The sequence below is a fragment of the Antechinus flavipes genome, chromosome 5 (genome assembly GCF_016432865.1).
Source record: "Antechinus flavipes isolate AdamAnt ecotype Samford, QLD, Australia chromosome 5, AdamAnt_v2, whole genome shotgun sequence".
NCBI classification, from domain to species: domain Eukaryota; kingdom Metazoa; phylum Chordata; class Mammalia; order Dasyuromorphia; family Dasyuridae; genus Antechinus; species Antechinus flavipes.
Window position 1 is genome coordinate 291,517,327 of NC_067402.1, and position 12,933 is coordinate 291,530,259.

General features: G+C 50.1%; 1 protein-coding gene across 2 annotated transcripts in view; it reads left to right on the plus strand.

Annotated features, from left to right (window-relative positions):
• The window catches only part of PARVB (parvin beta), an 81,567-nt gene extending 73,194 nt beyond the window's left edge, over positions 1-8,373 (plus strand). For both annotated transcript variants that reach the window (XM_051962332.1, XM_051962334.1), the window contains exons 11-13: positions 953-1,054; positions 4,394-4,466; positions 7,875-8,373. In XM_051962332.1, coding sequence (XP_051818292.1) covers positions 953-1,054; positions 4,394-4,466; positions 7,875-7,951 — 252 coding nt within the window. In that variant the 3' untranslated portion in view covers positions 7,952-8,373. The remainder of the gene's footprint in view (positions 1-952; positions 1,055-4,393; positions 4,467-7,874) is intronic.
• The last annotated feature ends 4,560 nt before the right edge of the window (positions 8,374-12,933 follow it).

Genomic DNA, 12,933 nt, shown 5'->3' on the forward strand with positions numbered 1-12,933 from the left:
TCGATAAAACATATACACGATATAACATACATATGTATGTGTTTATACATATCGATATGTATATATTATATATAAACAAAATATATACATACATTTATACATATACAGATATGTATACACACATTATATATAAGTGAAATATATACACACATGCATATATACGTATTTGTACATACATATGCTTGTATATGCAGACATGCATACATACATGTTTATACATACATATAAATAATTTGATTTTCCAACAACCCTGGGAGTTAGATGTTTATCCCCATTTTACAGATGGAGAAACTGAGGCAGACATTGGTTAAGGATTTGCTCAGAGTCATGCGACTAGGATTTGCAGTTGGTCCTGTGCTGTATCCACTGTGACACAGCTGCCTGAACTTCTGAATGTTAATTATAAAAAGAATAGAAAAGAAGCATTTTTATTAGCATCTCTGTTCTTTCTCACTTTCTCCCCTGTCTTCCTGGTATTTTCTAGATCCTCAAGCTCTTTTATTGCTCTTCCCTTGGTACATACTTTGTACTTTCAAAATGGCGCCTAGAAAGTCTAGGAAACGGGGTCTCTTTCATGCTGACTGTGGGCCCTGCCCCAAGGCTCGTCCCTTTTCTGGCCCTCACAGTTAAATTGTAAAATGAGGGAGCTGGGCGTTTCCGATGGAAGGGACCTGGACCGTCTGGTTAGCATCTTCCCTTGACAAAGGCACAGGGGGAAGGGCCTTTGTTTGCTTTAGTTCCTCCCTCTCCAGAAAGGCCGAGTATCACTGGGGGTGGTGGTGACCTTGAATTATTCTTGTAGCCTGTTCCGAGGGCCAGGAGAAGGCCCGCTCTGGCCCTGGTGGAGGGAGCACGCGCCAGAGGCAGGCGTTCTAAGCCTGAACGCGACTGCTCTGCTCGGGTGAGGGAGAGGCAAGACCGTCCAGGAACATCGCTGATGCCGTCTCTTCAGTTTGCAGACGGTGTGTACCTGGTTTTGCTCATGGGTCTGCTGGAAGGATACTTTGTCCCTCTTCACAACTTCCATTTAACTCCGGAGAATTTCGACCAGAAGGTACGTACACACTCGCACTCACGTTGGGGCCCATAGTCCCTGTCTCAAGGGAGTTACAGTCAAATGTAGTTAGTGAGTTAGGGGGGATGAGAATAAACTCCGGATTTCATTAGACCTGCAATCTTAGAACATTGCCCGGGACTCCTGAGAAATGTAAATGACTTATCCAGGGTCCAGGAAATATATGCTAGAGACATTAAAAAAAAATCATTTTATTCTTATTTTAGGTTCAGCTTCTCTCTCTCCCTTTCTTCCCCCAAACTGTGAACAAGTGTTAGAAACAAACTCATGCATTGGCCGTGTCCGCTCGCCCCCATCTGTAGCCTTAGTTTATCCCCTCTCTCTGGGGTTTCATCATGAATCCTCTCCCAGAGGCATCTGGAACCCGTGTTTCCCAGGAGGCTTTGGGGCTTGCTCCCTCGACCCACTTTGCCAAAGTGCCTCCTCTACAGTAATAATGGCATTTCCAAAGTACTTCAAGGCTGGCCAAGGACTTTACAGATGGCATCTCATTTGAGCTTAGACAGACAGGGAAGATAAGTGCCATTATCATCTCCATTTTATAGATGAGAAAAATTCAATGACTTGCTCAGGGTCTCACAGCTGATGTGTCCTGAAGCAAAGTTTGAACTCAAGCCTAGCGCTTTCTCCACTGAGAATATATATATATAAACATTATAGCAGGTACAATGTGATGGGGGAGACTCGGGCAGTAATACCCGAGTTCTTACACTAGGGGGTGGGAGAGAGGGAGGCTAACCAGGGAAGGGGAAATTCTGAGAGTCAGAAAATAGAAATTAGGAGACTTACTTGGAGAATTGATCTGGTTTCTTAATGATTTCAGCGGGGTGGGAAACTTCCAGTCGAAGAAAGTCCCTTGACCAATGCAGGTTGGCGCTTTTTCTTAGTCAATCAATAAACATTTATCAAGCATTTACTCTATAAACCATAAAGGTACAAAGAAAAACAACCCAGAATCCCTGCCCTTGCAATCTACTTGGAGAGAGAATGTGTGAATAAATATATACAAAGGCTAAATAGGAAATAATTAGTGGAGAGAAAGCACTAGAGTTACGAGAGTCTACTAGGAAAGACTTCCCGTGGAAGGTCGGATTTTATTTGGGACTCAAAGAAGCCAGGGAAGTCAGGAGTCGGAGGGAAAGCATTCTAGGCATGGCGGACAATCAGAGATGGAGAGTCTTGCTCATGGACCAGCCGGGAGGCTGAAGAGAGAGGTCACTGGGTTCAAGAGGAAGAGTTTCAAGGAATAAGATACTAGAAAATGCTTTCTGTATTTTTCATTCTGTATTTGCTCCTGGAGGCAAGAGGGATGCTCTGGAGTTTGTTGCGTAGGGGGACGTGGTAGGATCAAACCTGAGCTTTAGAGAAATTATTTTAATGGCTGAATGGAAGATGGACTGGCAGGGGGGGGGACTTGAGGCAGGCTGACCTATCCCTAGGCATGGGGACATGGGGTCTGCCCCAGGATGGTGCTCAGAGGATAGAAGGGAGTGTATAGGAGCAGATCGCCAGCCACGGTGGCAAAATCAACAGGCCATGAGGGATGAGAGAATGTGAAGCGTCCAGGATAATTCCGAGGTTGGGAGCCTGAGAGATGGGAGGGTGATGTTGCCCTCTATAATATAGAGGAATAGGCAAGGGGGGTGTAAAGGGAGTCGTGTTTGGGACCAAAAGTATGAGAGAAGTCGGGGATGGATAAGTAGATTTGAGAATCATCAATACAGAGATGAAAACTCGAGCAGTCGAGTTGGAACAGATTTCCCATCTTAGGCAAATGACTTAACTCTAAGCCCTGGACAATTCTCTAAGGTCAGCCAGAATGTGTTAAGAGGTAGAGCTGGAAGCCACATTTTCCTGGCTTCTCCTGTCCTCTGTCTCTCTCCACATTAGGTTGCATTTCTGCAATCTTGTAGGAAAGTTTAATCGCTGCATGTAGTCATGGCTGTCTGTTGGACTCGACCATCTTGGCCCTTTTTTATTTTTATTTTTATTTATTACTTAATAGTATTTTATTTTTTCCAGTTACACATAAAGGTAGTTGACGACATTGAACTTGGGGCTTCCCATTTCTCTCCTTTTCTCCCTTCCCTCCCTCTTCCCCAAAATAGCAAGTACAATAAACATATTCCTACATTAATCACGCTGTGAAAGAAGAATCAGAACAAAAGAGAAACTATAAGAGGAAAAACAAACAAAAGAAGTGAAAATCGCCCGCTTTGACCCTCACACAGACTCCATGATTCTCTCTCTGGATGTGATCAGCATTTTCCATCACAGTTGTCCTAGATCATTGCAGCATCATCGATTTTCTAACATCTTGAGTTGTTTTCAGATGTTGTGTGTTTGACTAAATGCTGTTTTTTTTTTCAAATGTTTTTCTGTTAATTATTAATTTGCATTGTGAGTAAATTTTTATCCATATGTTTCTGATTCATTTTACACTTAACTCATCAAAATATTATGGTTCAAAGGGCTTTTTTTTTTTTATTGTTGAGCACTCCGAGATCTCTTCCAACTGCGGAATTCTCTGATGGCTTTTTCCCAGTTTGTTTTCCCTCGATTTCGGTCTTGGAGAATTGTCCGGGGGTTGGCGTTAAGTCATTTGCCTAAGGTCACGCAGCCAGAATGTGTTGAGAGGTAGAGCTGAGAGCCACGTTTTCCTGGCTTTGAGGTTGGCTCTCTTGTTTCTAGTTGTGATTATTAAGTGACTTGCCCAAGATCACCCAGCAAGGAGGAGCCTGAGGCAGGGTCCCTTCTGTCCATTTTGCATCCTCCCCATCTCCTGTCCCAGGGTTCTTTGGGACAGTATCCCTGAAGGAGAAGAAACTTCCCTAACTCTCAGAGACTCAAGCCGAGATCCTGTGACTTTCCCAGCTTACCCCATAGAAGGCAACGAGAAACTTTATAAGCCACGTAGATCTTTGTTTGATTTTTTTTCCCTTGAAAATGGATTTATTCTATCACTGGACCCCCTTAAGGAGGCGAGGCAACCATTGGGCGCCACCTGGAGAAGGATTTCCTGAAAGTAGAAGCAAGCCCCTGGGGTGGGGAGGAGAATGTCCTCAAGACATTCAACAGGATTCTCTTGGGGGACCAAAAAAGGAAGCATGGAATTCGAATCACTCTGCCTAGCTTTTATGAGACTGTGTGTGCTTTACCGAGCACTTAGTAGGTGCTTAATAAGTAAATGTCGATTGCTTGCTTGCTAGATGCTGGGAATGTGACAACAAAAACTGAGCTGGTCCCTCCAGGGAGGAAGTGTCCCCCAGAGGAAATTGTTGCTCTTTGATAATGATGCTAATTTTTATTTTGGGGCAGGTGCATAATGTCTCATTCGCTTTTGAACTCATGCAAGATGGAGGACTTAAGAAACCCAAGGCTCGTCCAGAAGGTATGGGATTCTTTTAATGGGAGACTTAAAAAAAGTGATTTCTCTTTTTTTTTTTTTTTCCATCCCTTTCCATTTCTTGTTTCCTCCCTCCCAAACAATTGGGGCTAAGTGACTGGCCCAGGGTCACACAGCTAGGAAGTATTAAGTGTCTGAGATCAGATTTGAACTCGGGTCCTCCTGACTTCAGGACTGGTGCTCTATCCACTGGGCCACCGAGCTGCCCCATTCCTTTCTATTTCTGAATATATCCCTCTCCATTGGAACAAAAGAGAACAAAATATATTTCAGCAAAGTTACTTTACATAGTTACCAAATGTGCGAGTACATGTAGCATTCTGTACCCATAGCTCCCCACCTCGGCAAAGACAGAGGAAGGTGCTCTTGTCATCCTTCTTGGGAACCTAGTCCAGGTTAGTCCTGATAATTCTATGACTCTCCAACTGGAAGAGGGGAGCCCAGGAGCCTCGGGGGCCAAGGAGGGATTAAGAGCTCAAAGTAGCACCTCCAGATTATATCCACCCCCAGTGACTTCCACCATGGGTTTCCCCAACAAGGGACTCATGCAAGCTCACAGGGACTTAAAGTGAGGAAAGGGGGACGGGCTGTATGGTCCTTGGGCTCCCCCCAGAGCCCTGCCCAGCGCCCCCTCCTCAGAACCAAGGGAGGGCCTGGGGGTTGGACTGGGGAGTGGGCCCACCCCGGGCTAGAGGCAGCTGGCTCTCAGAAATAGCAAGGGAGGAGCTTGTCCCCCCCCAAGTTAGGTTGTGTTACCGTCAGCTTTTCTGGACCTTGGTGATTCTCAGGAGAGCGTGTTGGGCTGCCACCTGTGTGTGTCCTTCTGACTGCAGCAGCTGGGACGCCTGGAGGCCCTCACTCCTTGAGGAGAGTTTAAATTAGTTATGGGGGCCTTCTGGCCGTGAAATTTCTTCCATGAGATTCAGAGGAAAGGAAGGTAGTGAGAGACTGGACCTGGAGATTGGATAACAGACCAAGGAAGAATCTGCCAAGAAGCTTAATAGGAAACTCTTTGGTTCCTCAATCAGACACTGTAAGAGCTGGAGGAGCCTTAGAACAAGGGATGTCAGAGCTCGAGGAGCCTTAGAACAAGGGATGTCAGAGCTGGGAGGGAGCTTAGAACAGGGGAAGTCAGAGCTGGGAGGGAGCTTAGAACAGGGGAAGTCAGAGCTGGGAGGGGGCTTAGAACAGAGGATGTCAGAGCTGGGAGGGAGCTTAGAACAGGGGAAGTCAGGGCCGGGAGGGGGCTTAGAACAGGGGAAGTCAGGGCTGGGAGGGAGCTTAGAACAGGGGAAGTCAGGGCTGGGAGGGGGCTTAGAACAGGGGATGTCAGGGCTGGGAGGGAGCTTAGAACAGGGGAAGTCAGGGCCGGGAGGGGGCTTAGAACAGGGGAGTCAGAGCTGGGAGGGAGCTTAGAACAGGGGAAGTCAGGGCTGGGAGGGGGCTTAGAACAGAGGATGTCAGAGTTGGAGGAGCCTTAGAACAGGGGATGTCAGAGTTGGAGGAGCCTTAGAACAGGGGATGTCAGAGTTGGAGGAGCCTTAGAACAAGGGATGTCAGAGCTGGGAGGGAGCTTAGAACAGGGGATGTCAGAGCTGGGAGGGGGCTTAGAACAGGGGAAGTCAGAGCTGGGAGGGAGCTTAGAACAGGGGAAGTCAGAGCTGGGAGGGAGCTTAGAACAGGGGAAGTCAGAGCTGGGAGGGAGCTTAGAACAGAGGATGTCAGAGCTGGGAGGGAGCTTAGAACAGGGGAAGTCAGGGCCGGGAGGGGGCTTAGAACAGGGGAAGTCAGAGCTGGGAGGGAGCTTAGAACAGGGGAAGTCAGGGCTGGGAGGGGGCTTAGAACAGGGGATGTCAGGGCTGGGAGGGAGCTTAGAACAGGGGAAGTCAGGGCCGGGAGGGGGCTTAGAACAGGGGAAGTCAGAGCTGGGAGGGAGCTTAGAACAGGGGAAGTCAGGGCTGGGAGGGGGCTTAGAACAGAGGATGTCAGAGTTGGAGGAGCCTTAGAACAGGGGATGTCAGAGTTGGAGGAGCCTTAGAACAGGGGATGTCAGAGTTGGAGGAGCCTTAGAACAAGGGATGTCAGAGCTGGAGGAGCTTAGAACAGGGGATGTCAGAGCTGGAGGGGGCTTAGAACAGGGGATGTCAGAGCTGGGAGGGGGCTTAGAACAGGGGATGTCAGAGCTGGGAGGGGGCTTAGAACAGAGCTGGGAGGAATGGGTCCTTTCAGTTGGGCCGTCTTTCCATTTGACAGAAGGGACTCAGAAGTGAACTGATAATTTTCTCCAAGGACACAGGGTTTTATCATTGATAAGATACATCATAATGAAGAGGAGTTTTGTTCTCAGCATGCGTTTTCTCTCCGCTGTTAGAGAACAAATGCTCTTCGCTCCCGAGAATTGGGTTTTGTGAATCGCTGTGGCCCCAGATCTCCTTCCCCAGGCGGTCGCCGCCATCTGGTGATGAGCTTTTCTCACCTTGCCCGGCTGTTGCTTGGGCGGCTGACTCGGTCCCTCCCTTATGTTTGAGGCCGTTCCAGCCTGGCCATTCCTGCCAGAGCTTGGGCTTCCCTCCTGGAGGCAGCGCCCCCTCCTCCGTGGTCTGGTATCAGAGGAAGTTATACCAGACACCTTGGGTGACGTTTCTCGTGGAATTCTTTTTGATGGGCCCAAAGCCATCACGACGGAGAAATCTCCCGGAGAAGTTTCCGGGGCGACCCTCCCAAAGGGGCGACCCTCCTGGGGTCTCGGGGCCTCCCCCATGGCGTGGGGAGGGGGAGACAGAGGGACACAGAGACAGGGAGGGAGACATACACAGATGGGGAGGGGGAAGGAAGGAAGGACAGACTGACAGAGGGAGACCCACAGAGGGGAAGGGCAGGAGACAGGAGGAGGGAAGGACAGATATCCACAGAGAGACACTAAGTGTGCCCTTGGCCCGAGTCCCCAGGCTCGTGATCTGATCGTTGCCAATTTTCTCTCCTCAGCACTTATAGGACTGAAGGGCAGCGTCTCTAGGTCTGCGGGCCATAGAATTAACCAGTTTGTGCCTCTCTTTACTCCCCGATGTTATTGTTAGGGTGTTTTTTCCTTCTTTCTGTCGAACCAGAAGTCGGGGGTAATTTAGGAGGCTGAATTATAGACCACAGAAGGGAAAGCCCCCTAGGGAAAGCCCCTTGATGTGAAGGCCTTTCTCTCTCATCCCCAGTGCTTTGTAAATCATAGGCACTTAATAAGTGCTTTTTAATTGCCTCCTCGTCGCCATTTTCCCCAAGTGTGGGCAGAGCCGTGAGAGATTTCGGGGTCTTATTCCCCCAGGGTTGGGGGTGGATGTGGGGCTTGCTGCTCCCTCTCCCACAGCCCCCTAAATAGCTGCTGCTTTTCTTCCCCTGCAGATGTTGTCAACCTGGATCTCAAGTCTACCCTGAGGGTTTTATACAACCTGTTCACCAAGTACAAAAACATCGAGTGATCCTGGAAGCTGCTGAAATAGTCACCCCCTGACGCCTTCCTCCCCGAAGGAGAGCCGCCACTCGGTCTCTCCTCTGTGCCTTATCCTAGTTTGCCCGTCTTCCTGAGACCGCAGGAATCGTTGCCTCCTCTTCGGAGCCGTTTGACGCTGTCTCCTTGGTGCTAGGGAGCTCTGGAAATGATGGGTCCAGAGCCAGGGGCTGGGGCCCCCCCGGCCCGGGATGCTGGATCCCCCATCCTGCTTCGCTCTTGGGACGGATGACAGGCTCAGACTCTGCCCCCCACGGAGGCCTCGCGGCCTGTTCTAGGACGGAGTGCTCGGTGACCCGAGGTCTGTCCGAGCGCCCTCGTGCACTGTCCAGGCTTTCCGGCTGTTTCCTGCGGGCCAGAAGGTCCTTTAAAACCTGTGCTTTCCAGCAAAAACGGGCTTTGCATCTTATTTCTTTCCACTTTTCACCTTCCTTTCAAAGAAAATCTGAAATTATTTACGAGGAACTCGACATTTCCTCTTCGTCCGAATGTTTGGCCCCCATTTAAATGACATGAGCCACGTCACCAGTGCAGAGTTTCTACAAAAAGTCCCAACTGATGAGCCTGCTTATTTATTCTTGTGCCGGGAGGCTGCAGATCTCCTCCCAGAGCAAGAGGCTCCTCCCAACCCGGTCACTGTCTGGCCGAGTCACCCCAGGAAAGGAATTTCCCTGGCTCAGTTTCTCCAGCTGTCAAAAAGCAGGTAGAAGTAGACTTTAGGCCATCTAGTCCAGCTCCCTCCTTTCTTAAGCAAAATAAATAAACTCAGATTTGAAGGTGAAAGAGACCCAGAGGCCCCCTTGTTATAACAAGGAGCCTGGGCCCCAAGAATATTTAGTGGCTTTTTAGCATCACACTGAGAAGGAAAATCAGACGTAGGATTTGAACTCGGGGCCCACTTTGATATTCCCGAGTGTCTTTTCAATTATCTATAAAAGTAATTTTTAACATGACTTCATTTCCCAGGACCTCTTGGTGGGAGGGGGCGGCCATGTCCGTTTCCTCCTCTAGATCGTTCAGAGGCTGGATTATGGCTCGACCTGGGGACCCGGAGAGCCGGCCAGCCCTGGGGCTTCCCCTGGAATCAGGTCCCCTCCGGCGGGTGCTTGAGCTAAGCTGTGGGGTTACGGGGTGGGAGATCACAACCAGCCACGACCCCCCTTTTTCCTGGGTCACCCTGAGCAATCTCCCCATCCTTCTGAGGCTGTTTCCTTATCTGACATCAGTAAGCCAACCAGTGGGCATTTATTAATTGCCTTCTGTGTGCCTGATGCAGTGCTTAAGGCAGGGTACAACGGCTCACTTTGGAGAGTTTGCAGTCTACACTGCTCCATTCTGGCTAACGGGCATTTATTAATTGCCTGCTGTGTGCCAGCCTGTGCTGAGTTGGGAGGATATAGAACAAAGACAGTTCCTTAAGGAGCTTACATTCTACTAACATGTACTGAGCCCTGCACCCCCTCCATGGCAGGCTCCGGGCTGGGGGAGATGCAAACAGGAAGTAGCCCGGTCCCTCTCCACTTCCGAGCTGGCTGTAAAGCTGAGATGAGAGGGGACAGGGTAGCCTGATGGGAGAGCCTCGAGTTTGGAGATGGAGAGCCTGGGTAGTGAAGCATCTGGCTAAGCCTGGGCAAGTCCTGGATGCTTTCCTGTGCCTCAGTTGCCTCCTCTGTAAAATTAGGGGCTTGGTGCCAGTGGGCACGGGGGTCCCTGCCATTTCTGTCCAAGGGGATTTGTGCCCTAAGTGGCCCTTCCACTCCATCTGTGCCATGGGAAGTGGGAGGCCAGGGCTGATTTTCTCAGAAAGGCTTTCCTTATCTCGTCACTTGGGACAGAACCTAGTGTGGAGGGCTGTGTCCCAGCAGGGGCAGAGAGATTAGCCCTGGCACAGGAGGCCGGGGACTCTGAGACACTCAAGGTCACAGTGATGGCATCAGGAAGTCAGAGCCTCCGGTGCCTTCTGCAGAAGCCCTGGGGGCTCACATTGGCCTCCATGAGGGCTTGGGACAGAGGGTGCAAATCCCGCCCTGGGGCTGGCACTCGGACCAAGGGCGCCTGGCCAGAGGCTGGGCATGCGGAGGGCAGAGCTGGAAGGAGCCCAAGGGATGCTCTGGGCCCAACCTTTTTACTGCAGGGGAAGAAGCCCGTGGGGGTGGGGGTGAAACAGAGGCCCCCGGGACTAAGAAGCTCTTCATATCCAGGCCCAGAGCTCTTCCTATTTTACTGAGTGTAAAGACTGCTAAAGAATGGTCACAGAACCTGAGAAGAGGCAATGTCAGAGGGGAGGGAGCCTAGAACAGGGGGTGTCAGAGCTGGGATGCGGCTTAGAACAGGGGAGGTCAGGGCTGGGAGGGAGCTTAGAACAGGGGATGTCAGAGCTGGGAAGGGGCTTAGAACGGGATGTCAGAGCGTGGAGGGAGCTTAGAACAGGGGATGTCAGAGCTGGGAAGGGGGTCTAGAACAGGGGATGTCAGAGCTGGAATGCAGCTTAGAACAGGGGAGGTCAGAGCTGGGATGCGGCTTAGAACAGGGGATGTCAGGGCTGGGAGGGAGCTTAGAACAGGGGAGGTCAGGGCTGGGAGGGGGCTTAGAACAGGGGATGTCAGGGCTGGGAGGGAGCTTAGAACAGGGGATGTCAGGGCTGGGAGGGAGCTTAGAACAGGGGATGTCAGGGCTGGGAGGGAGCTTAGAACAGGGGATGTCAGAGCTGGGAAGGAGCTTAGAACAGGGGATGTCAGAGCTGGGATGCAGCTTAGAACAGGGGATGTCAGAGCTGGGATGCAGCTTAGAACAGGGGATGTCAGAGCTGGGAGGGAGCCTAGAACAGGAGGTGTCAGGGTTGAGAGGGAGCCTAGAATGGGGGATGTCAGAGCTGGGAAGGGGCTTAGAACAGGGGATGTCAGAACTGGGAGGGAGCCTAGAACAGGGAGTATCAGGGCTGGGAGGGGGTTTAGAACGGGAGATGTCAGAGCTGGGAGGGGGCTTAGAACAGGGGATGTCAGAACTGGGAGGGAGCCTAGAAAGGGGGATATCGAGGGCTGGGAGGGACCTCATAGTCTCACAAGTTACAAGTCCCATATACCCTAGCTTTCTGATCACCCTCAAGAATTTTGGATTGTTTCTCATCTTAGTACTGACCTCAGAATAACAGTAGGAAGGGTGACAATCCTCAGCAAGAACCAATTCATTTGCTTAAAGATCCTGCTGTTTTTCTTTGCTTTTAAAAGTTATCTTTAAAGGAATGGAAACAATTACAAGGCAGCGTGTCTGGCAATCAGCGGGCCAGCATTTTCCCCGGCTGAGACAATGGCTGTGATCTCATATTTGTCACTCTTGGGAAATCGAGGCCCTCTTTGCCCCGTGCTGGGGGAGCCTCCCCTTCCAGATGGTGGGTTTCCCACCTCCCACCCCCAAGTTTTAGTTCTTGTTTTACCCCTACAGAGGTCACGTTCTGATTAAACATTTAGCCCGCAGAGAGACAGTGAGGGATGCTCCCCAAACGCTGGGCCCAAGCTCCCCTTCTTCACCTGTTCCTCGGAGAGGTTTCCCTCCCGGCCCCAGACCTTGTCATTCCCTTTGCTAGCACTGCCCCCATTTCCTGGAACTGCTCAGAGGCTTCTGTTGTCATTCTTGATTCTCTCTCAGGCCCGAGTGTTGCCTTACTAACTAGAGGTAGAGTTTCTCCTGGGCTCCTTGGCTCCTCCTAGGATGTCCCTTGTCTCCCTTGTCCTCCATTTGTCATAAAGCTCTCCCACTGTAGCTAGGATGGCAAATAAGTGGTTCTGGCCAGGAATCAGTTCCTGACCACTATTCCTTAAGCACGGACTTAGATCTGGAACTGCGAAGGACGTCCGAAGTCACCTTGTCCAGCTGCCGCCCTTTACAGAACCAACTGATGAAATGGAAATGCTTGAAGCTCAATAATCTCTCACTTCTGGGCTTGGCTGCCTTGGAAATCTGTGTAAAAATCCCATCACCTCTCGGGGCCTCAGTTTCCTCATCTTTAATATGAAAGGACTGTGGTTAAAAGGGACCGTGTGAGGGGCGGTAGATCATTGGCTTTGGAGCCAAACGACCTGTGTTCGAATTCCCCCTTTGTTACTCTCTGTGTGACCCTTGGTAAACCGCTTCATTCCCTGGGCCAGGGATCTGGCAGATCCCATCGACTTCTAGGTCAATGTGTCTCTGGTCTAATAACTATTTTTTCTTCTCTGAATCTATTCACCATCCATTGCTTCCCTTCTCTTCTTCAGTCCCAACCTTTAACTGTAAGAAATGTTGAAAACATCACATGTCTCTCATCCTCCAGTGTTCTGCCCTTAATTTTAATCTTCCGTTTCCAGTGTAAGGTTCCGGCTCGATGAAGCTATTAAATTTACAATTTATTATTCTAATAGTAGCTCATACTTATCCAGCAATTTAAGGCTAATGGAGAGTTTCCTGCCCAACCATGCTGGCATGTTAATCCCTTTGACTTCAGGGATCTGTGATTTCCTTTGTGCCTTTCCTTCCTCCACTAATGAGAAGCCAGCCCTATTGGGTTCAGTATTTCATGACTAAACATGACCTGGAAAGTCGTCCCTGGTGGCTAACGGATGACGAACTCTCTTATGCCCGGGGAGTCTGGTCCTCAGAAGAAAGCCATCGCCCAGCCCCCTCTGAAGGTTCTGTAGCTTGGAGAGTGACCCACCCAAACATTCATCCATTGACATAATCTTTGGGAGTCTCTGTAGCACATTGAACCATCAGATGGAGAAAAGAAGGTAAATTATTGTTCTAGTTGTTGGCCGTAGGTAGAGCGAGGACCAAGAGGACCAAGTTACTGGGAGGCCCATTTAGGCTCAGGAGAAGGACCAGCTTCAAAAAGGATGGAGTTGTCCAGCGTAGGAAAGGCTTCCTAGAAAGGCTGGATGGCTCTCCTACCGGAATAATGCTGAGATTCTCTCCTTACCC